This window comes from Peromyscus eremicus, chromosome 1 (assembly GCF_949786415.1).
Source record: "Peromyscus eremicus chromosome 1, PerEre_H2_v1, whole genome shotgun sequence".
In the NCBI taxonomy this organism is placed as follows: Eukaryota; Metazoa; Chordata; class Mammalia; order Rodentia; family Cricetidae; genus Peromyscus; species Peromyscus eremicus.
Genome location: NC_081416.1, coordinates 108,452,052 through 108,476,567, shown reverse-complemented (window position 1 = coordinate 108,476,567; position 24,516 = coordinate 108,452,052). Strand labels below are relative to the sequence as shown.

Here is a 24,516-nt window from a genome sequence, read left to right as displayed (position 1 = left end):
TGATCTGAGCTAATTAATGGTGTAGCTGGATTTCAAATCCATTCCATTTCTTCCTTTTCTGAAGGTTTTAAGGGCTCCATGTATTAAAAGCTACACTATTGGCATCACAAGGAGTTAGGATACATTCACACTCCATGTTTGATGTTTGTAAATGCTGGAAAGGGTAATGGAAAATGTATGCTGCAGGTTTGCTTTGGAAGGATCGATCATATTAGCTTAGATGTTTGACATGAAATTCCTCAGTGATCTATTAGTATTGTTTATTTATTTGACCAACAAATATTATATAAATTGTGTTCTTATCAAAATTAGAGAATTTTGTTTGATGATCAGCTTAAAAGCACAGTTGTAGCAGGAATCTTAGAAGCTCTTATTAATAAAATCAAACCTGAGGCCAGGTATTGGGGTGAACGCTGGAAGATCAGAAAAGCAGAACAAGCCACAGCTACCTCACCTTTAACAATTCCTCAGCTGATCCTGTTTCCCTCAGACTGGATGCCTCTGAGTTCTCATCCAGAATGAATCTCAGCTGAACTGCTGCTCAAAAGCCTGAATGCTTAACCAGCCAAATGCTTCTAGTTTCTGGTCCTCATGCCTTATATACCTTTCTGCTTTCCGCCATCACTCCCTGGGATTAAAGGCTCACTTTCTGGGATTAAAGGTGTGAGTCACCATGCCTGGCTGTTTCCAATGTGGCCTTGAACTCACAGAGATCCAGAGGGATTTCTGCCTCTGGAATGCTAGGATTAAAGGCATGTGCTACCACTGCCTAACCTCTATGTTTAATATTGTGGCTGTCCTATTCTCTGACCCCAGATAAGTTTATTAGGGTGTACAATATTTTGGGGAACACAATACTACCACACGCAGTGTTACCTTTATCAACTATAATTGTACAAACTTGTATTCTTTTTTAATTATAAGTGCTAACATCTTATGGATCTTTGATAGTCACTCTGATATTTTCATACTTGTCATTAGCATGCATTCATCCTGACATCCATCCTACTTCTCCCTTACCCCACCCTCAATTCTCTCCTCCATCCTTCTGCATTCTTCCCCTTATCAAAAAGCCTTTCTTCCAGTTCAGTTCATTGTAGTTAGAGTTTTCCTGCCTGGCCCACAGTCAGGACAAATCTTTCTCACCTGCCAGTCCCACAGCCGCTCAGACCCGACCAAGTAAACACAGAGTCTTATATTGGTTACAAACTGTATGGCCGTGGCAGGCTTCTTGCTAACTGTTCTTACAACTTAAATTAATCCATTTCTATAAATCTATACCGTGCCACATGGCTCGTGGCTTACCAGCATCTTCACATGCTGTTTCTCATCATGGTGGCTGGCAGTGTCTCTCTGACTCAGCCTTCCACTTCCCAGCTTTATTCTCCTCCTTGTCCCGCCTATACTTCCTGCCTAGCCAATGGCCAATCAGTGATTTATTTATTGACCAATCAAAGCAACACATTTGCCATACAGATCATCCCACAGCAGTTCATCTTTTTCTGTTTTTCAGGTTTTTCTTATGAGAGAAAGCATACACTCTGTGTGTGGATTGTTTCACTTTACATGATGCCCTCTGGTTTTGTTCATTGTCCCCAAAACGTATAATGTATAATTACATTCTTCTTTATATATATATATATATGTATATATATGACACATTCTTTCTGTCCATTCATTGTGGAAAGATTCCTAGGTTAATTTCAGACCTTGTTTATTTTTTAGTACTACAATAAATAATGGCAATTTCATTTCCTTCAGATACAGACCAAGGGGAATGATCACTCTGAAGCCATTTAACATTTCTTTCCCCTTACTTTTCTTCATTCCTTTCCCTTCTTGCTTCTTTTTATTCGGTTTCTTGCTTGTTTTATTTCAATATCTTGTTTTATTCTTTCCTATTTTAATGGTAAATGACTTAAAATATAAGGATTTGTATGATGCCCAATAGCACAAGCATATGATTACAATTCAAGGGTCTACCTGGGATATAAAGTGAGTTCAAGGCTATCCCGGGGCTTTTCCCAAACTGTAAAACAAAGGGGGATGGGAATAAGTCAGTGACAGACTCCTTGCCTAACAAATGTTAGAGCCTGGGTTTGATGCCAAGTGGTGAAAAAAATTACTCAACTTTGTTATATATGGAATAAATTAAAAGGAATAAAACAATTGGAGAGTTACTCTTTGTGCCTTAGAATACATTGTGGCGGTGTAATTTCAAATGGCAAAACACCCTCCCATTTTATTTGTCAAATTCATCTTGAACGGAGCAGATGTAACTTCCATGTACACTGGGTTTCTCATTTGAAATATTCTCTCAGGGAAGCCATCCCTAGAGTCTCCCTGATATACTTTGATTGTCTCTACACTTCTCCCTCACTGGAGCTTTCAAAGATACAATTAAATGATGGTCTCAGAGTTGTTTGCTCAAATGCTCCCCCTGTAGTCTGAAATCAATATGTTGGCAGGAATTGCCAATGGTGGCCATCTGATACATCGCTACAAACTGGATGTCAGGCAAAGTGCTGAATCATAGCAGATGGAAAATTAGTATTTATTCACTCAAATTGATTCCAATGTTTAGCTCTTAGCCTTATGGATAAATAAGTTTCAGTTCTTCCAATAGTTTGCTGCTTGGAGAACTTAAAATGTCAACAAGTGACACTCCATTTGAAAGCTAATAATTTTTTTTAATTAAGAACATTTTTTATTCATTTTACCATACCACAGATTTTATTCATACCAACTACAGATTCGCCCCCTGTTACCTCCTCCTTCCTCCCAGCCTTCTCCCCCTGAATTCTCCCCATTCCTTCATCCAAAAAGATAAGGCCTCCCATGGGGAGTCAGCAAAGCCTATACATTCAGTGGAGGCAGGACCAAGCCCCTCTTCCTGCATCAAGGCTGTGCAAGGTGTCCCACCATGGGTAATGGGCTCCAAAAAGCCAGCTCATGCACCAGGGATGGATCCTGATCTTATTGCCAGGGGGCTCCTTAAGCAGACCAAGCTACACAACTGTCTCACTTACACAGAGGGCCTAGTCCAGTCCCATGGAGGCTCCACAGCTGTTGGTCTAAAGTTCATGAGTTCCCACTAGCTTGATTTGGTTGTATCTGTGATCTTGATGCCCCTTGCTCATAGAATCCCTCTTCCCTGTCTTTGACTGGACTCCTGGAGCTCAGCCTGGTGCTTGGTTGTGGATCTCTGTATCTGCTTCCATCAGTTACTGGATGAAGGCTCTATGATGACAGTTAGGGTATTTGCCAATCTTATTACTGGGTAATCCAGCTCAGGCACTCTCTCCTCTATTACTAGTAGTCTAAGCTGGGGTCATAAGTGGATACTAGATGTAAACCAAATGATAACCAGACTACAACCCACAGCTCCATATAAACTAGCTAACAAGGACCCTAAGAGGGATGCATGGATCACCCTAAGAAGGGAAAATAGATAACATCTCCATGAGTAAACTTGGAGTGAAGGGGGGAATGGAGGGTAGGGGATGGGGGATGAGAACATAAGGGATTGGGATGATCAAGCTGGAACAGGGATGGAGTGGGAGAGCAATGAAAGAGATGCCTTGATAGAGGGAGACATCATGGGGATAGTGAGAAAGCTAGTACTAGAGAAGTTCCCAGGAATCCATAAAGATGACCCCAGCTAATAGTTTTCTTACAAACCTATGGTAGATGTCACTTGTCTGAAAAAATACACTCAAGTGTGCCTTCCAGTGAGTAACAGAGGCAAATTAACATGTGTGAAGCGTTAGTAAAATGCACAGCGATGTTGGTAACCTCCTTTACCTGTCTCACATTTTAACTGTCTCTCCACTGAAGAATCCACAGTTTATTGTTCTGAGAAACCATGTTTAATATTTAACATTGCAAAGATATTCTTAGCCTCCAGAGCATGTGGATATGTCACATCTGTAGGCAGGCACTACAGCTTAGGCAATACAGATACTGCTTTTTCTTGCCTGCAAGCCCCAACATACATATACTCATACATGCAATTCAGTTCCATTTCTTAAAGCTTATGTTCTTAAAAATGATACTGTATTCGTGATTATAATTTCCTCCAGCACATGGACTCCTTAAATAGTTGATCTAGAATCTCATATCTTGGATAAATTAATTCCCAGAATATATGATATTGTATGTATTAAATATCCACACATTTTGTACTCCGAAGTAAGAGAACTGAAATGTAAAACTAAGTACTTCAATATTAATATAACTAGTACCAGTATCATCAACAGGGCTAGTTTTTGTTGCTGTTGTTCAAAGGCTAACCTTTTTTTATATATATTGAGATTGCTGCTCTGGTGTGGGTTTCCTTATTCTTAGTGAGGAAGTTCCACTTTAAGAAAAAAGGTGTAATTACCTTTTCTCTTTCTTTTATACATTTCTGTAACTAAAAGGTAAAATGTAGCTGTCAAAGCTATTAGTAACTAGAAGTGATTAATTTAGGTTATATTTTAAAAGGGGCCAGCACTTTTCCAGTAGATAGCAGCAATATCACAGAAAGAAATTGTCTATTGAATGCCAAGTGCACTGTGGACCGAACTGGTTGGCACAGCCCTAAATCATGAGAGCCTTTACATTACTGTGAGACTAACTTAAGGTGAAAGCAAATTGTTTTCACTATTTGAGAAAACCTTGAACACACAGATGTTTAACAGCACAATTTAACTTCCAGAAACACTCCATGACTCTCAGTAGGCTTCCCCTTGGACCAGAGTTGTAGAGAAGCATTAGTGCTTTCTTTCTATGTAGAATTTTGTGTAAAGTAACAAGGACTGGCATATAAGCAGCAAAAACACAGTGTCTTAAGAAGAGCATGGAGATTTCTGAAAGATGAGCAGGAATGCAAGTCCATGTAAATGGTAGTCAGATGTGCAAATATGTGTGTAAAACACTTGTACCTCTACTCACCTGGATTCTATTGAGACTAATCAAGAAGGCAGAAAACATGGGGATGGAGAGATGGCTCTGTAGTTAAGAGGACTGACTGTTCTTCCAGAGGGTCCAGGTGTGATTCCCAGCACCCACATGGCATCTCACAATCATTTGTAACTCCAGTTCCAGGAGGATCATATACCATTTTCCAGCTTCAGAAATGCATGTGGTACATAGACATACATGCAGGCAAAACATCCATACACATAAAATAATATTTTTTAAAAAAAAACCTTCATTACAATTCTAAAGTAAGACTCCCAACTAAATACTCCCTCCTAGGAGGATATGTGTCATTGTTATTTTTCTTAATGCATTTCTTTTCCTATTCGGGTAAAATTGATGTCCATATTCAGTGGTCTGGGGGCTTTTGAAGGTGAAAGAACTCATTTCTCTTCCAGTACAATATCCCTGTCATTGGAGGACATGAATATTTGTATCAAGATAGTTGTAACAAGATCTTTTAGGAGGAATGATCATTTATACCAGGTGCTGTTTTTGACATTTTGTCTGCCTAACAGAAGAAAGTAAAAAACAGGCTGCCTAGCACATCAGACCACCCTCAGTTTCCCACACATTACCTACTTCATAGAAGGCTGCAATCGAGAAATTGTATAGCCAATGATTATTTAGAAAACATAGTGATAGTATTTGCATATATTAAAATAAGGTGTTCCAAGGACAAAATAAATGACCTTCTCCAGAAAATACTTCACTGTTGATTGTATGCTAATAAATTTGCACCAGGTGAATCTTCTCAAATGTAATTTGAGTGCGAGTTCCTGAGCTCCAAATGGAGCATCTAGGGATGAACTCTGGGGATCAACCCAATTCTGAGAACTCAGGCCACAGGTAATTTACAATTCATAGCTGTTTCCCTTGGTTTGAGTGAGATCTAGAATACAGATGATTTCTTTGGAAGGTCTCACAGTGGGCATTTTGGCACTTGGTGAACAATACCACATTTCATTTAGCCCAGCAGGCCTAAATGAGTACTCACTGTCAAATGGCATAGAAAACCTCCACCCCAAAGTAACTAATAACTCATTTCTGCTTGGTGTTCTCATCAGCAGTGGCTTTGTATAATTAGAGTTTGACTTTCTTCCCAAAGCCTCCATAGTTTGACTCAGAGACTGACATTTAAAGGACTTACATTGGACAAACAGGAAGGGAGGGAGTAGGGAAGCAAGGAAGAGAGAGAGGAGAGGAGAGAGAGAAGAGGAATTGGTTCAGCAGGGATAATTGGAAGTGGGATTTGAGTGACCCTACTTGGTTGCAGTTTAATAGCTATATGACCCTGAACAGGTGGCTACTTTCTCTGAACACTCATTTTTATCATCAAGGAACAAGAATAATAACATTGATTATTGAGTACTGTTGGAATAATTAGGTTTGCTTTTCTAAATCTCTGATACCTGCATAGTACGTGCCCATGGAGGTTTGAATTTTGGTAAATGTTTGGTCCTCAGTGGGTGGCACTACCAGGAGAAGGTTTAGGAGGTGTGACCTTGTGGGAGGAAGTGTGTCACTGGAGGTGGACTTTGATAGCTTTGAAGCTCTCACCATTTTCTGGTTCCTTCCTCTGCTTCCTACTCCTGGCTGCTGCCTGCTGTCAGGTGCCAGGTGCCATGCCTTTCTACCATGACTGACTCTTCACCCTCTGACACCATAGGGCCAAATAGTCTCTTCTATGAGATGATTTGGTCTTGGTGTTTTATCGGCAACAGAAAAGTGACTAAGACAGGGACTAGCAAATGGGAATCACAGCTGCTGTGACTGATATACAACTAGACAAAAGGGGTTTACATAAACTCAAACCTCTTTCTTGAGTTTGCCGGAAACTGCAGAAGTTCCCATGCTTATATTCAAAAATATAATTAAGGCAAAAACTTGATTTTCATTTAGGCCTTTCAAGTTTAGGGAAAGCATTTCCACTAGACCCAAAGTCCTGACGAGTCCTTTCCTTATGAACTGCAAATAGGGACAGAGAAGGAAATGCAAATTTTGCGCTGATGCTGAACTTAAAATCTTAAGTTCTAGGTTTACTAAATGTATTTTCCATCTTGTATGAGTCCAGTGGCAAAGAGAGTGACTTCTACCCCGAGGAAGTATGCTGCATGGGGAAGCTGGGCAGAAAAGTGGACAGGTTTTGGAATGATCGCTGAGGTTTAAAGTTTGAGTCTGACAATGTCACTCACTAACTGTGATCTTACATACGTTAGTTTGACAGTAAAGCTGAGAATTCCCCCTGTGCAGTGTAAAGCTTTTAGAAGGATTAAGAAGGTTCAAGGATCTGGAAGTATTTTTAAGGTAACACATGAGATGCTATTTTCTTTATTTTATTGAAATATAGTGTTGTCTCATATAATATATATCCTGATTACAGTTTCTCCTCCCTCTTCTCCTCCTAGTTCCTCCCCATCTCCCATCCTATCTGAGTCCACCCCCTTTCTGTCTCTCATTCAAAAACAAACAGGCTTCTAAGTGATAAACTAAAACAAAACAAAAACTAACGTCGTACTAGTACAAAACAAACAGAAGGAAGAGCCCAAGAAGAAGGCAAAAAAACATGCAAAGACCCACTTGTTTATACACTCAGAAAGCACATAAAGATACTAAACTGAAAGTCATAATGTATTCCCAAAGGACCTGTAGGGTAAAAAGAGAGAAAATAAATAAATTAAAGAAAATAAATATTTTTTTATTTTATAATTTAATTTAATTTTACATATCAGCTACAGATTTCCCTGTCTTCCCTCCTCCCGCCCCCCCCACCCTCCCTCCAGCCCACCCCCCATTCCCATCTCCTCCAGGGCAAGGACTCCCCTGGGGATTCAGCTCAGCCTGGTAGATTCAGTTGAGGCAGGTCCAGTCCTCTCCTCCCTTCACCCAGGCTGAGCAAAGTGTCCCTGAATAGGCCCCAGGATCCAAGTGAGACAGCTGATTAGCTTGAACTGTTTGGGAAAATAAATATTTTTAAATGGTAAAAAAATCCTAGACATGAAATTATAACATTATAAGATAAGGAACCTCAAAAGATGCTGCTGAGGTTGTTTTCTATTGGACATCTACTGCTGGGCATGCAGCCTACCCTGAAGTGTAGTGTTTCCCCAGTGACACTCCCATAGAGAAACTAAATTTTCATTTGCAAGTGATTATCAATTACTTCTGTTTTAGGAATGAGGACCTGTATCCACTTCGCCTTTCAGCTCTAGGACCCCATTTGGTACAGATCCATGCAGGCCTTATGCAAGCTGCCTCAGTCTCTATGAGATCATATGTATGTCAATCTTGTTGATTTAGATGGCCTTGTTTTCTTGGTGTCCTCCTTCTCCTCTGGTTGTTTTACTCTTTTTCCCTCCTCATCTGCAGAGTTCCCTGAGCACTGAGGGGAGTGATTTGATGGAGACATCCTATTTAGGAATGAGTGTTCCAAGGTCTCTCACTTTCTGCATAATGTCTAGCTGTGGGTCTCTGTATTTGTTCCTATCTGCTGCAGGAGGAAGCTTCTCTGCTGATGGTTGAGCAAGACACTGATAGATGAGTATAATACAATGATGTGAGGAGTCATTTTATTGATACGTTCTTTTAGTAGAACAGTTAGTATTTTGTTTTATCCTAGGTCCCTGGGCTATCTACTTTCAGGTTTTGGGTCATCCATACAGTGTCAGGTATGGATTCCATCTCATGGAATTGGGCCTTAAGTCAATTCAGATATTAGTTGGTTAGTCCTTTCAAGTTTTGTACCATCATTGCACTCGCATTCTTTCAGGCAGAACACCTTTGTAGATCAAATGATTTCTGGCTGGGTAAGTGTTTACCTTTCTCTTTTGGTAGCATGCAGAGTACTTTCCTGTACTAAAGATGCTAGAATGTAGGGGTGAAGGCTCTATGTCAACACCAGCTTGACTTCTTTATGTTCAACGACTTGTGTAGGTGTTGTCTTCAATAATGGGGCCTTGGTATCAGTTTGTGGAGAGCAACCTAGAGTCTTAGCAACACCCCGATTTGTTTGAGGATTCCTATGGGACCCCTTTGGCCAACAACTCAATTAGATGTAACCCGTTCCCAGTACTGGAAACTTCATTTAGTAATGAGAGATGACCAGTTGGGATTCTGTCTACTGGATTATTTGGTGATTTCATTTAGATTACAAATATTTTAGGAAGCTTCTACTCTGTTAGGTTTCCATACTACCCCTCAAATGGCCTTTAATTTTAGCTATCTCTTCCCACATTAATTCCTTCATCCACATCTTCCCTCCCTCTCCTCCTGCCCCTCCATCCATAATTGTCTGTTCTATTTCCCTTTTCCAGGGAGAGCTGTCTGCTCCCCAAGCCCAGCCCCCCAGTCCCTTATCTTATACCTAACCTCTGTGGTTCTACAGGTTGTAGCTTGGTTATTATTGACTTAACAACTAATATACACATATAAGCAAATACATACCATATTTGTCTTTCTTGGTCTGGGTTAACTCACTCAGGATGATTTTTTTTCTAGTTCCATTCATTTACCTGCAAATTTTATGATTTCATCTTTTTAAATTGGTGAGTGATATTCCATGTGTCAATGTTCTACATTGGCTTTATCTATTAATCTGTTGAGGGACATCTAGATTGTTTCTATTTTCTGGCTGTTATGAAAAAAGAAGCAATGAACATGGTTGACCAAATATTTCTGTAATAGAATGAAATATGCTTTGGGTATATGCCCAAGAGTGGTGTAACTGGATCTTGAGGGAGATCGATTCCCATCTTCTTGCAGTACTGCTACACTGATTTCAATAGTGGCTGTATAAGTTTGCAGCCCCAGCATTGGATGAGTGTTCACCTTCCTTCACATCCTTCCTAGCATGAGCTGTCATTTTTTAATTGATCTTAGCCATTTGGATGGGTATAAGATTTAAACATCAAAGTAGTTTTGATTTACATTTCTGTAATGACTAGGGATAGTTAATATTTCTTTGTTTCTCAGCCATTTGAATTTCCTCATTTGAGAATTCTGTTTAGATATGTACCCCATTTTTAAATTGGGTTATGTGTTTTCTTGTATGCTAGTTTTTTTTCTTTTAGTTCTTTACATACTTTGGATATTAGCCCTCTTAGATGTTTTACACTAATTTCATTGCATGACTCAGGTACAGTCCAGACCTAGGCTTTATTGAAGGTTCTAGTCCTCATTAATGCTGAGTCATGAGAGAATTATAGAACCATTCTGTATATTTTCAGATTATAAACTAGAATATTTTCCATAATATAGAGTTACCAGGATCAAACAAATGCTATGCCCAAGACTCTAGGTGTTCAATAAACAACAAATGTGTTCTGAGTGATTTTGTTACTTATCACTTGTCCCAGGGCAACACCTTCCTCAAAATAGAAGTTGAGAAGACAAGTTTGGGACCAATATAGAACACTGATATTCGGTTGAATTTGGCTGACCTTTATTGATGATCTGTTCATGAACATTGCAGATTTTTTTTTTTAATTTTTATTTTGCAATACAATTCAGTTCTACATATCAGCCACGGATTCCCTTGTTCTCCCCCTTCCCGCCCCCCTCACCTTCCCCCCAGCCCGCCCCCCCCATTCCCATCTCCTCCAGGGCAAAGCCTTCCCCGCAGACTGAGATCAACCTGGTAGACTCAGTCCAGGTAGGTCCAGTCCCCTCCTCCCAGGCCGAGCCAAGGGACCCTGCATAGGCCCCAGGATTGCAGAATTTTTAGATGGCATCCTGTAGACCTTACAAGTAGAATGGGGAGGGGTTTTGAAACTGGTGTGTGAGTGGATAGGTAAGTAGTTAGACCGAAGACAGACAGTGGATTATCAAGCATTATGATGTACCAGACATTATGTTAAGTACTCTCCAGAAATTGATTCATGTTATCCTTATATGATTCCTTATATGAGGTAAGAAATTTCTTCTTTTATAGATAAAGAAACTGAAATTCATGGAGTTTATGTGACTTGCTCAGATTTATGATCTGATATGATCAGACTTGGGAGTGAACCTAGAAGTCTGTATCTAGAGTTCCTGTCTCGTCAATAATGAATGAGAAAAAAATAAGTGCATAAATGTTGTACAAAGCTTTGTCACAGTGCACAAAATTGCATACAGGTGTTAGAAGAAAATGCCATCAGAGGTCAAATATTTATAGCTCAATGAAAATTTGTTCAACCTGTACGTAGACACAACAGAAATCTGTCAGGGAAGATGAGCAGGCCCTCATCCCTACCTTTGAATAGATGATTGAAATAGGATATGATGATGATTGTGGAGGACAGTCATTCACCATAATATAGTAGTCTGTGTAGGAAACTTTATTGAAATAATGAAAATTGACAATAGCAGATAAAAATTTCACAATGTCATATTTTTAACCACCTTGCAAAGTTGAATCCACACTTCTTAAGTCATAATAAAAACAATGACTAAGCCTAAACATGTTGACAGAGTATCATTGTCAGGGATCTCTGCTGTTTACAACTTGGTATGATGTCACAATGAAAACTGAAATTTGTAATAATGATAATACAGCTACTTGGTGGCAGCGACAGGATAAGAGCATGTGTCCTGAATGGAAGTACAGTGTTTTCTGAGTACAGTTCAATGACAGGCTTTACCAATAGATAAAAATTACATTATAGGGAGAAAGTGGAAAGGAGATTCTAATTATAAAAAGAAAGTATGACCCTGGCTCTTCAGTAGCTTGCAGTGAGGTAGTAAAGACAAATTTGCCCGTATATAAAATTCACCTTACTGGGGCAAGTTCAATAGCAGGGGAGACCCCCACATCTTGTCTCTGTATATGTCATTTCATTCCTGTGTGCATTCGTGTATTTAGTACATCTACTCTCACTAGAATTTTTTTTGTCTATCGTTTCATATCACACAGTATGAAATAGGCACTCACTAAATACGTACTAAATCAAATGAATACACCCAAAGCAAAAATCATGTGGAACCACCAAGGAGATGATTAATTAAATGTAAATTTGAAAAACAGTGGCCACAGCAAGGCCAATTGGGTCTAATTTTGTTAAACTGTTACATCTCCGAGGAGAGGAACTTATTTAGCTGGAGGAGGGCCTGTCATTTCTACTAATCCATGCCTCTGCCTTTAGGCCAATCCACAGATGAATTACCTCTGACAAGTCAGGGTCTGCCTTATTTTTAACCAGAAGGTTTTTATAAAGCATTTCAGTAGATTCAGAGACCATCCATTACAAATAATACCTCTGGAAATACTAAAATCTTGTAAAATTACTTTAGGAAAGCCTGGCTCCAGCTTCTGGTTCACTCTTTCATTCTGTTTGTGACAACTTAAGAAATCCAGGAACTCTGCTTCAAGTTGGGAAGGGGGGGTCTGGGGATGCTGCTCAACTTTTGTTATAATAGACACCTGAGATAATTAATCAACAATGGGGAATCGTTTCTTTTGGCTAGCGGTTTGGGAAGTTCCAGTCCATGTTCATTTGACCCCATATCTTTGAGCCCATGGTAAGACAGCATATCACAGCACAGGGTAGATAATGCCCACTCTGCCTCTAATTATGTCCCACCTGTTAAAAATTTCACCTCCAATATTGTCATTCTGGAAGTTGTAGTTGTAATTTTGTGTATATTGAGAATTAGATCCAACAGCCTAGAAACTACTCCCGTGTCAATCAGTAGATGGATAGTATTTGTCTATGTAACTATGTATCTCTGTTTATATCTATTTGCCTATGTATTAATATTTATCTCTATCCACCCTATACATCTAAACTATCTACCGAATTCCATCACAACACATGCACACACATACAAGAGGAATAATATTTAACCATAAAGCAGAAGGAAATCCTATTTTTAACATAGGTGACTCAAGGACATTCCACAGAATGGGATGAGCCAGTTACAGAAGGAGAAATACTGCATGCACATCAATGGTAAGGAGGAGTCTAATTCACAGAAACGGAAAAATAGAATGGTGGTTTCCAGCAGCTAGGAATAGGAAGATGACTTTGGAGTGATGATTTAATGGCTCAGAAATTTTCCCAGTTTTTAATTTTTAAAAACTACATACGTGTATACTATGTATCTTAATTATAACCACCCCTCACTTCTTCTATGAAGGCCTCCAGGAGTTTTTATCACATCTCCCTACCAAGTTCACGTCCTCCTTTTATAAATTTTTATTTAGTTAATTTTTAAACCACTCAGTTCAATTAGTGCTGCCCATATGTGGTTGTGTATGTGATCATCCACTGGGGAAAGGGGAACCTACCAATGACCACACTGGTGAAGGAAAGAGACACTCCTACCCACAACAATCATCAATAACCAATAGCTTCTTGGCTGGGGGAAACTGCTTCTTCTATATAAAACAGCTTCCTGACTCAGGAAACCACTCCCTCCCATGCTGGCACTTCAGCGGGCTTGATCTCGTGCTGGTCATGTATGTATGAGTAGCTAGAGCTGCTGTGAGTTCCTGTGTGTAACACCCATGTAGTGACCAGAGGACAGAATGTTACTGCACTCCTCCCATCCTCCAGTTCCTCCTGTCCCTCCTGTCCCTTCTTCTGTGATGTTCCCTGAGACTTGACAGGGGTGGGGGCAGTGATTTATATAGATACCAGAGGACTCAGAGTTACTTATTCTTGGGGCTTTGAACAGGTATAAACCTCTGCATCAACTGCTACCTTCCCCAGTAGGAAGCTTCTCCGGCCAAGGCTGGTAGCAGCACCAACTGATGGACTGATGCAGAATTGTAATGATTCAAGGCAAACAGATTTTAGGGATATTTTTTACACAAGCTTGCTTGAACTTGACAGAATTTTGTTCTACATTGATCAATTTCAGGGCATTGGTATCATGCACATTTACAATAATTTTTATAAACATTGCTTTAAACAGTAATTTTTACATTTTTAAACATTGTAGTTTGATTGTTACGAGGTACAGGCAGCCTCTCCATGTCTTTTACCTCTCTTATACTCACATTGAAGCTTCTGTGAATTGCCATTTATTTTATATTATGTCTTCTTGGGAAGACCTATGGTTTTAATACAGTCTGAGATTCTTTCCCTACTTAACTGTTGATTGGCTTTTTCTGCTTCCCAGTTCTCTTGCAGCAAGCACTTAGCTCTTTTGTAATTAATATTTTCATTTCTCATATGGATAGAGTGCCTGAAAGAAATTTTATCTGGAAAAAATTCTGCATAATATTTTAGTACAGTTCAATTTATTTAGTGATTCATCTGTGCTGTTTATTTTTATTAAACAAACCAGGCCAGGATATTAGTTTTGAACTCTTGCTTTAAGAGTATGGCTTGTTATACAGAGTCAATGCCAGGTCACAGAGAGTTCAATAAGATATATCTCATCAGGCCTTACCCAGTTCATCTTCTGCCCAAGTTAAATCACAATGATAAGTAGGATGTGCGCTCGAACATTGCTAATTCCTGTTTCACCAGAATTTCATGTCGTCTCATGGTTATTACATCTGTCCAATTACAAATGATCAAATTGGATTATTGTTAATTAGTGGGCCTGTCTCATAGTACAGAGGTCTTGTTGGGTGTATTTATCTGTTTAAGTGGTCTCTCTTCAGATACAAAAAGCCAAATGTCCTGTTCGAAGAGGAAAAAAAAAAAAACTTTGGTGAAAAGGAGAGGGCTGAAGGTGAAAATTAGTTTAGACGTACTAAAGTGAAATAATGATTTCAATATAGTCTTGATAGGCTTTTGACAAAAGTTTGCTGTGATCTTAAGTCTCTTTGAGGGAAAGTAACATTGACTATGCAACATAGGCTACTTACTCACCTACTAAGAAATGACATACTGAGCTTATGAAAATGGATATCCCATGGCCTTTTTGATGAGAAGAAACAGCTCATTTGAAAAATCTCTACATAGCAGATTTAGAATTCTATGAAGATTTATAACACCTTAATAGTGCCCGTCCAGGAAACCCTCAGTCTGGCTGCATACTGCGCACACCATTACAGAACTGTGATGGATGCGCACTGACTTACTCTATGCAGATTGATTCTGATCCTTGAGATGAAAATGAATGAGTATGGAGCATGTCTTTCCTGCACATGCCAATGGGCCTTTGAGTGATGATAGCTGCCCGAACCACCAGAGAAACAGCTATGGTTATATTAGATCAAAGGGATCCATAGTTTTCAGTCCCCAACATTGTCATTTGGGAGTGATGGTATTGCCATATTGTGTCGGGTGCCAGTGTAAAGCCATGCATCATGGTGACACCAGAAAGGTCTGAAGGACTCTAGGACTTTATATGACCCAGAAGTTCTTTCAGGTGTTAGTTATATCTTGATCCAGAATAAAGACAATAGGTTGTGGGGTAGGAAGCAATTTCTTGTTTGTTTCCCCATTGAGTACCCTGTAGTGATTTCTTTGCCTCAGTTGTAATGTCCTCTTATACTGGTTTTGCCTCGTTGGTTCTCTTTCAGAAGGACAATGAAGTTGTTATTATCTCTACCCAGTCGTTCCAATCATTGTCATCCTCCTCCTCTTCCTTCTCCTCCTTTTCTTAAGCATCCATATAAAGAGTACCACTTCCAATCTAGTGCCAAAATCTAAAAGGAATGCCTGTCTCTGGAGCTTTACTGACTTAAGTATCACTATAAAAATTTACTTATCTCTTTCATTTCTTTACTATTGTGTGTGTGTGTGTGTGTGTGTGTGTGTGTGTGTGTGTGTGTATGCATGAGCATGTGAGCACATATCACTCAAAAACAAAACAAAAGGACAAAAAAATTGCTCACTATGTGCTGGGCAGTATGTTTGGTGCTTAGGAAAATGGTTAGTAATAGACCAAGAGCTTCTCCTTTATTTATTTTATTGTGTGTATAGGGTGTTCTTTGTTTTACTTTTTGTTTTTTTGTTTTTTTTTTTTTTTTGGTTTTTCGAGACAGGGTTTCCCTGTGTAGCTTTGTGCCTTTTCCTGGAACTCACTTGGTAGCCAGGCTGGCCTCGAACTCACAGAGATCCGCCTGGCTCTGCCTCCCGAGTGCTGGGATTAAAGGCGTGTGCCACCACCGCCCGGCTTTGTTTTACTTTTTATATTTGGTAATGATATATAGGGATGTTTAGACTTGAATTCATTATGTAGCCCCAACTTGCCTTGAGATATCTGCAATCCCTCTTCTTCAGCCATCTGAGTGCTAAGTGACAAGTGTGTGTCATTATTAGTGCATGTGTGTGTGTGTGTGTGTGTGTGTGTGTGTGTGTGTAGTTATTTAAGGGTAGGCTGACTGGTATAAGCACCCATATGTATACATACTCCGCAGATCAAGGGGAGCACCTGATATATCACTCTTGATCTCATTCCTTTGAGACAGGGTCTCTTACAGAATCTGTCACTAAGCTAAATATAAATCAGGCTCCAGGGAGCCTATATCAGTCTCTGTCCCACATGGCACTGAGGGTACAGTACATGACCACACCCAGCTTAGCAAAGCTATTTTGAATGCCTTCTCTACTAGACTTGCTACTACACATTAGACCCTTGTGTAGAACCTGGGAAAGAATCATTATATGGAAGTGTGTGTGTGTGTGTGTGTGTGTGTGTGTGTGTGTGTGTGTGTGTATAGGTCTCTGCTCCTTCCAGTGTTTAAATCTAGCACTGATTTACCAAGGGTTCTTGTGTAGAAATGAGCAGGTTAATGGTTCTGGAACCTGAAGTACGAAGTGTCAAGTGAGGCAGAAATAGGTGTGTACTGTCCCAGAACCTCATTAGTCCACTGAAAAGGTCTGATGACATTCAGTTGTTTATGACTAAACTAGTTAGAGAAAAGGACTGTGCCTTTTGTTGTTGTTGTTGTTGTTCCTAGCTAGATGACAACTTACTTTTCAATCGAAGTAATGTTTCTTTTCTTCAGAAACATATAAAAGGCATGGACAGTCTGGTCAAAGATTTGGAAATTCACAAAGATAATATGATTTCTAGTGTGGCTGTGTTTAGCTTTTCCCTTTACTGAAAATACTGTGAACATGTTTGGCAAACATGCTGAAATTGAAATGCAGGCATGTCCTCTTTGGAAATAAATGCTTTAAATTGGATATACCTCACTCATTTTTAGTGAAATATTTTGAAAATTATGTCTTAGAAAACCAGACTCTGAATGGCAGGGTTGAGCACATCTTTCAGTTTCAAATGCAGGCTCTCTTTGTGGTGAATAAATTTGTTGTGGTAAAGTATTTGGAAGTAAACCCTCAGAATAATTTGGGGTGAGGAAAAATACTGTTTTAAAATAAACCAACCTATCAATCTTTGAATCTTTACAGTCATCATATTTTGAAAGAAATAGAATTAATAATTGTTCATAGTACAAAGAACATGTACTTGCATTATAGCATGTAGTCATGATTTAAAGTAAATTAAATTCAAAATTTAAAGGATGCCAATGTAACACTGGTGACAATGTAACACTGACTGTGATCATTTTTTCAAAATTAATTGATACTTTAGGGGGTTAATATTGAAGCTCTGATTTCATTATTTCCTGATTTAGTCCATGTCTTGGCAACTGGATAAGTGATTCCCAGAAATGGTGAACATTTCCTTTCCAGGTTAACTTTCCCATCACTTCATCTTGCTTATGCTACGGTGTTTCTGCCTGGATGCATCATTTCTCCAAAGGTCCTACTATTCTGATAAAAAGTTTTCTTTCCTGAGACCTGTATTTCTTGTGTGGACTGGGGAGGGCAGGGAGTGAGAAATGCCAAATTGTAAGGAGTATTTGCTACTGTGAGGCTCCATCCAAAAAGGGCTTGTAACAAAGTGTACAGTCTTGTAGCCCAGCTGTGTGGAGCATTGATTGCTTCTGCCTAGAGCAGGGATACTGTCAAGTTGCTCTGTGAGTTGAGTCATCTATTGACAAAGAGCTACCAGCCCGCAGATAATGCTGTGCAGAGCTGCTCTCGCTGCTCCCTCTGCTCCCACGATGAACCGCTTATAGCAGCTGTCAAAGATACTGAGGCATCCACAGGGAAAAAAGACTTTTACAACTGCCTGGAAGAAAGGGGTGTGAGGGAGAAAGCCTTTCTATGCAGAGCTGACCAAAGAAAAGGGTAGGCATCAGTGCAGTATGAATGCATACCTCACCAAGCAACCCAGCTGCAGCCGGGGGTCCGATGGCATGGAATCCGGCAGGAGTGCGCCCACCCTCATCAGGGATGCCCACTGTGCCTGTGGCTGGCAGAGGAATGCTCAGGGGCTCGGGTACAGTTCTCAAACTATGCCCTCCTCAGGACCTGGGGGCTCGGCTTCAAACAGGACCAAGTTGGTCACCTTGTGGGACAGTGTACGGAAAAGCCCCCACAAGACCAGCACCAAGGGCAAGGGGAATTGTGGGGAGCGTTGTGCCTGCCCACATGGTTGGTTCAGCCCTGCACAGGTGAGCTTTTTTTTCTTTGTGACTTTCGTTCTGTGTTGTAAGAAAGTTGTGTTTAAGGTCAGAGTGGCTTGAAAACTTTGCTGAGTCCTCCTCGATGACTGGGTTTGTCTGCTTGGAAAAACTGTTAGGCCAAAAAAAAAAAAAAAAAAAAAAAAAAGTGTTCTAGTTTCACACGTGTTTGTGGTTTTACACTTCTGGGCAGCGGGTAGAAATCCAGGGATGCTGTGAGTGGGTGTCGGTGACTTTTTTTCCAGCTCACATTCTCAAATCCTCACATGATTTTTAGGATTCTGTAACAGGGTCTGTTAGCATCCCTCTACTCCTAACCACAGTTCACTTTTCTCTTCAGCCTCTTTTTAAAATTATTATTATTACTTTAAGGAACAGAAAGAAAATGAATTTTAATCAGACACTTCCAAACATGATAAAAATAAAAGAACATTTATTTTTCCATCAAAGGAGAGAATCGAAACTGGATGTGTGTTATTCTGGTTTTACTCTTATGATACTATGTGTCTTTGCAACTATGAGGGAGAAAATTTGTTTCTACCACATAATTCACTTTACAAATGAAAAGACTAATTGGAAGCAAGAGGGAGGGTGATTCTACTTAGAATAAAGAGGGACATTTAACCATAGAGAAGCAATAAGGTCATTTATATTAGGACTACAACTATTTGTTTTACAATGCCTTTCTGAATATATGCACATTTATTTAATTTGATTCCAAAATTTCTTTTGCCCTCAAACTACTAGCCTTTTACCAGAAATAAAAAGGACTTATTTTTGTTTTTCTGCTTTCAGGAAAAGGCAGGGCGGGGGGCAACTTCCTGCAAATGCTAGAAATATGAATAAAATGCACCTGTAGGCACTATCATAATCAAAGAGCAGAGATTATTCTTAAATACGCACTGAAAAGAAAAATCCGTGTTGCAGGGGGGAAATTTTTCAGTTTCAGCATTTTTAATACAATTGAGAAGTGAATATTGATCACGAATAAAACGTTATGATCTAAGAGATGTAGAGAGAGTTTTAATCTCGATAATAGTTTTTCTTAAGTACTTCCAAGAATGCCATATATCACTAATTTTTAGCAGTATGGTTGTGTATTCATGGCCAAGCATATGGCTTTTTGATTCATTGGTACAGAATTAGAAGCTTTAGAAATTTTAAGCTTTCTAATTTAGAAATTAGAAAGACAGAATCTCAGATCATGTTTTATCGATTAGTTCAGCTTTAAATGGAATCTGGCATTGGAAAATGTAGGCAAATTTTAAAATTAATATGAACTCCAAACTGAATAAGGAGTCTTGACAATTGGGATGATTCTGTGTGCTCATCGATAAAACATTGGTTTAATATTCTTTAATCTCTAACTATGTGTAAGGTGCATTAACTTCTCCCAAGAAGACAAAACTTACTCAACAAAATAAACCTTATAATTTTTGCACAGAGAAACCGAATTTGGTTTATCGTTCAAATCTTTTTTGTTCAAGAGGTAATATGCTTTTAGTTTCATAAATAATAACTTCCCAAACCCAAATCTTTAATACTACCCTGTAATAACAACATAACAAAAAATATTAATAAATGTTCCAGCCAAGGAAAACTTCTTTCTTCCTTGTTAACCAAGTCAGCTTCCTGCTTGCCTGAAATTTATAACCATTTAATACTTTAAGGGATTGAACCAGACCCTGCACTGATAATTATGGGGCCAGTGACACAGGAGAAGGCAGTAAATTGAAGCAGCCCCAATCTCCTTTACTCTTTAGCATATACATTTCTAGGCATTTTCTTGTCACTCACGTGTACTTTATTATTGGCTAGAATAGTGAACCTCAATGTTGGAGTTATTATCCCATATCGTTTAAGCTTTTCAACGTTATGACAGTCTTTCCTCACCAGAATTTTCCTTTCTACTCTTTCTTATCCCTGACCTGCAAAAGTCCTATGTTAGACTGATTGGTCTATCTTACCCTTTTCAGACCATCCAAGTAGATGATGAGGATTAACTTTAACTTTTTTAAAAATAGCTTTAACTTTTTAATTCATATATATATATATATATATATATATATATATATATATATACACATAAACTTAAAATGTTCATGTAAATATCCCTAACACTTAACTATTTGTCTATCTTATATATGCAAATGCTATATTATGCACATATTTTCATATATAAATATAGAATATTCATGTATAAATGTACGCAGCTTTATATATGTAGAAATTAACATTCTATGTCATTCTTAGCTTATCACTGGGAAAAATATTAGCTTACTTTCCAAAGAATGCTTCATTCTCTTCACTTGAAATGTTTCTTCATTTATTTCCCTTATCACTTAGCAAATGAAATATGCCGAAATATAAACATATGCATGTCCATGTCTTGATTCATTCATATGTAAATTTGTAGCACTTAACCAATATTTTAATTATATAGATATGTCTCATCACTCAGAGTCTGTGTACTATCACAAACACAAGAATGTGCATGTCTGTGCATGCAAATGTCTGTTAAATCTAAGTTTGTTATGAGAGTTTTCTAACACTATTTTACCCTTTAATTTCACAAATAGGTTGTAAAATGTTCTAATACCAAGAGTGGCTGCTGATGACACTAAAAAGGGGTTGTGCACATTTTAGAATAGCCCAGTGACCCACCTGTGGTTTAGAAGGGGCCTGAAGAATCTTAGTGTTTGGGATCTGAGAACTTGTTCTCACAGATATTTATTTACTGTATTGCATGGAAATCGGTAGTGTGATTTCTGGCTGCTATAATTGAAGGCTATAGTAATTATCTGACTTCCTCTCAAGGCTCTTTGCCAAACTCCCATCATTTGGTGCACTGAGAACTAACAGAACTCTGTCATTATGTTGCTCCTTAGTTGGTCTAAAAAGTAGCTCTATCTCTTCTTGAATATGTTTTCACTCTATTTGAATCTGTATAGTTAATAAAACTGTAATAATGGGTAATAAAATGGGAAACTGTAGCACCCAGATGTGAGTTATGCAATGTATCTACAATATTAGGGTTGGCCTTGTAAGGAAACATACCTATCATTCTTCATGTGGCATTCCTTCCTACTTCAGGCTGAAATAGGGAGACAGAACAGAACTATGGAAGCTTGGTGATCACAGTCATATATATTTGTTCTTCATTCCTTCATCATTCATTGTTTATTCAACTACAATATACTGAGTGCCTATGATATAGCACCCTGTCACACTCTGTCACTATTATAGGAAACAAAGTAGATTACTGCTGCTCTAGAGCCCATATGCTATCACAGTCTATGCATTTGGCTATTAGATCATGACCTAAAGTTTCCAAGGAATGTGGCAGTTCCCATGGTATGTATCTAGGGTACAGAGGGTCTGCAGAAAAGTAAGAGGACAAGATGCTTTTTAGAAAATATGGTGTTTCTTTTTGTCACTAGGGTTTCCATTTTGTAAAATGGTGATTCAAAATAGTGCTTACTTCCTTGGGCTATGATGAGGAATAATTAGCATTGTGTATATAAATCACTTCTTACCGTGTTTTCACCTAGCAAAATCTGAATGAATATTGTGAATGTGAAAATAACACTACAATCAATACAGCTTTTATAAAAGTATTTTTTCTTATTTCATTTTCTTTATTTACTAGGAAAAGAATGTACAAATTGGTAACGAATCTATAGAGGTGGTATTACTTGGACTAAGTTGGATTGAATCTTAACAAAACTAAACATGTTTACTAAGTTGGTAAAAATAAGTAAACCTTTTGAATTAATTTTTTTCTTTGAAAATTACTCTTGTTTCCCACTGTCCTCTAACCCCCATCCCTTCTACAAATCACTTCTCAACATTCATATTGTTTGTTGTTTTTGTATGATCCACCAAGTTAAACTGAGGCTAACTGGGTGAATATGGTGCTCTATTGGAACACCAGCAGGTAAACTACTGAAGACAATGACTCCCACTTTCCCCACATCTTCCAGTAGCCAATAGATCAAAAGAAAGAAATAGGATCCCATGAGTTCCTCACCCATATCTATTGATTGTCAATAGGGTGGTCTTTTAAAGGTCTATTGTAGGTAACCAACACTTTTTGAGAAATATAAATAGAAAAGAATTCATACAGCATCCTTGTGCCTATGTTGAACGGCACATAGGTTTGCCCACCCAGAACCTTGGGCCTGGCGGGGCAGGTTTATCAGCACAGGAAAATGGCTCTGTGTGATCTCCTTTGCTTAATGTCCATAAGTCTCGTTTTTCTATTCTGTAAAATGCCAGATGAGCAAGTCATGTTGCAGAGAAATGAAATAAGAATTGAATAGAATTTCTCTAAATACCCCAGCGTGGCACCTGGAGCCTAATTGTTCAGCACGTGGTATTTATTACTACCCGTGATGTCAAACTTTTATGTTTTCTTAACCTGAAGTACTTACTACCTTCCTGCATTATGCCCTTTAATTAGAATTTTTATGACTCCCCTTTAATGATGAAGGTTAAGCTAGGCAATTGTCCAGAAACTTTTGGCATAGGTCTGTACCACTGAGGTGACATTTTGTCCTTCATGTTCTCAGAAATTTAAAACTGTGCACACAAAGAGAAAGAAAGACAGAAAGACAGAGACAGAGAGAGATGGGAGAGGAGAGGAGAGGTCTAATAGGATTATATTGATGAAGAGTCATTCCCATGGCCATACATTCAAAAATTAAGAAAAATTTTCCAACTACTTCCTTTCAGGGGGCTGCATTTGAAGTATTTAGTCAAGCTCTGTCAATCTAGATGTCCCTGAACAATCCTCCGATAGTAACTAAAAAATGAGCAGTTTGCAACAACACTGAATGGACTTTTTAATCCAAGAAGTAAGACTTCCTGACATTGAATATCAGCTTCAGCTTATGCCATATCAGAAAATCTCAAAGCTTCTTATAGCTCTTTGCCTTCTCTGAACGATCCCTCTACTTACCAAAGGGAATGAGGCTTTTTTTTAATTTCTGGGAAACACCAGGCACTCTGGGGAAGGGAAATACAAGTCAAGGAAGAATTAAAGTTCCTGTGGCAGGCTTGAAGCCACTCAACACCCCTGCTACCCACATCACTGGGTGCTGACATCAGCAGAGCTCTCTTTACAGAGCAGAACAAGGAGAAACTCAGCACAGAGGACAGGATGGAGAAGAGCAAAGGTTTCATGGTGTCTCCTGAGTACTCCTGATTCCGGGTGGATAAGACACTGAAGTAGAGCATGGTGGCACACGCCTTTAATCCCAGCACTTTGGAGGCAGAGGCAGGTGAGTTCGAGGCCAGCCTGAGCTACGGAGTGAGTTCCATGAAAGGCACAAAGCTACACAGAGAAACCCTGTCTAAAAAAAAAAAAAAAGACACTGAAGTAGGAGCCTTACCATATTTAGTCTTCCCTTTAACACTGACAAAGCCCTACTCTAGTCCCTATATGAAGCTATATAAACTGCAGCTGAGGGTAACTTGGACACAGTCACACTACCGAAAAGCGTGGAACTGGTTTCAACTACATGTGTGTGTGGCTCACATATTCCTCCTACTCTATCTGACAGGAGCACTTGTTGCCAGCCCTGGAAGGTAGACTGCAGCCACTTACCTTCACCACACACACTATAGACCTCAATAAATGCCCAATTTACCAAACATCTCCATAAAGGTTTAGAGTAATGCACATATTTAGGAGGACTTGCTTCCAATTGTAGAAGCCTGATTTCTTTTCTTCTGCATTATTTCTTTGTCTCAGGAATCCTTAGTGATGTCTTTGTAGACCCTTGCCCTGACTCATCAGGGTGAAGGACAGTACTAAGTTGAAATGTTGAAAGCTATGAGCATCAACACCACAATGAGATACTCACTCTAACCTCATTAATTTGTGCTATTCACAAGTTGTGTTAGGTCTACAATGTGTATGGTAAGGAGTTGTGAACAACCTGTCAAAATGTAAAAGCAATGTAGAAGTCTGTGGTGATGTTGTTTTTAGTCTATCTAACATTTCCCAGTATTTGTGAATCTCACACATTCGTTCTGTCTATACCTGAAAGTAGACAGAGAACCAAAGGCTGATGCTCAAATGTCTCCACAATCTACTTTACTCTTTCTTGTGTTCCTTGATTTGTTGCTGTCAA

The 24,516-nt window shown here is 38.9% G+C and overlaps 1 protein-coding gene across 5 annotated transcripts in view; it reads left to right on the top strand.

The window, feature by feature from the left end:
- Window positions 1-24,516, top strand: part of Dlg2 (discs large MAGUK scaffold protein 2) — an 857,262-nt gene that overhangs the window by 102,960 nt on the left and 729,786 nt on the right. For 3 of the 5 annotated variants that reach the window (XM_059271427.1, XM_059271418.1, XM_059271411.1), the window contains exon 1: window positions 17,822-18,370. The exons of 1 other annotated variant lie outside the window; for it this stretch is intronic. In XM_059271427.1, the coding sequence (XP_059127410.1) occupies window positions 18,062-18,370 (309 nt within the window). In that variant the 5' untranslated portion in view covers window positions 17,822-18,061. Of the gene's footprint in view, window positions 1-17,820; window positions 18,371-24,516 lie in introns of those variants that run through there. One more of the 5 variants, XM_059271434.1, reaches the window with a different exon arrangement.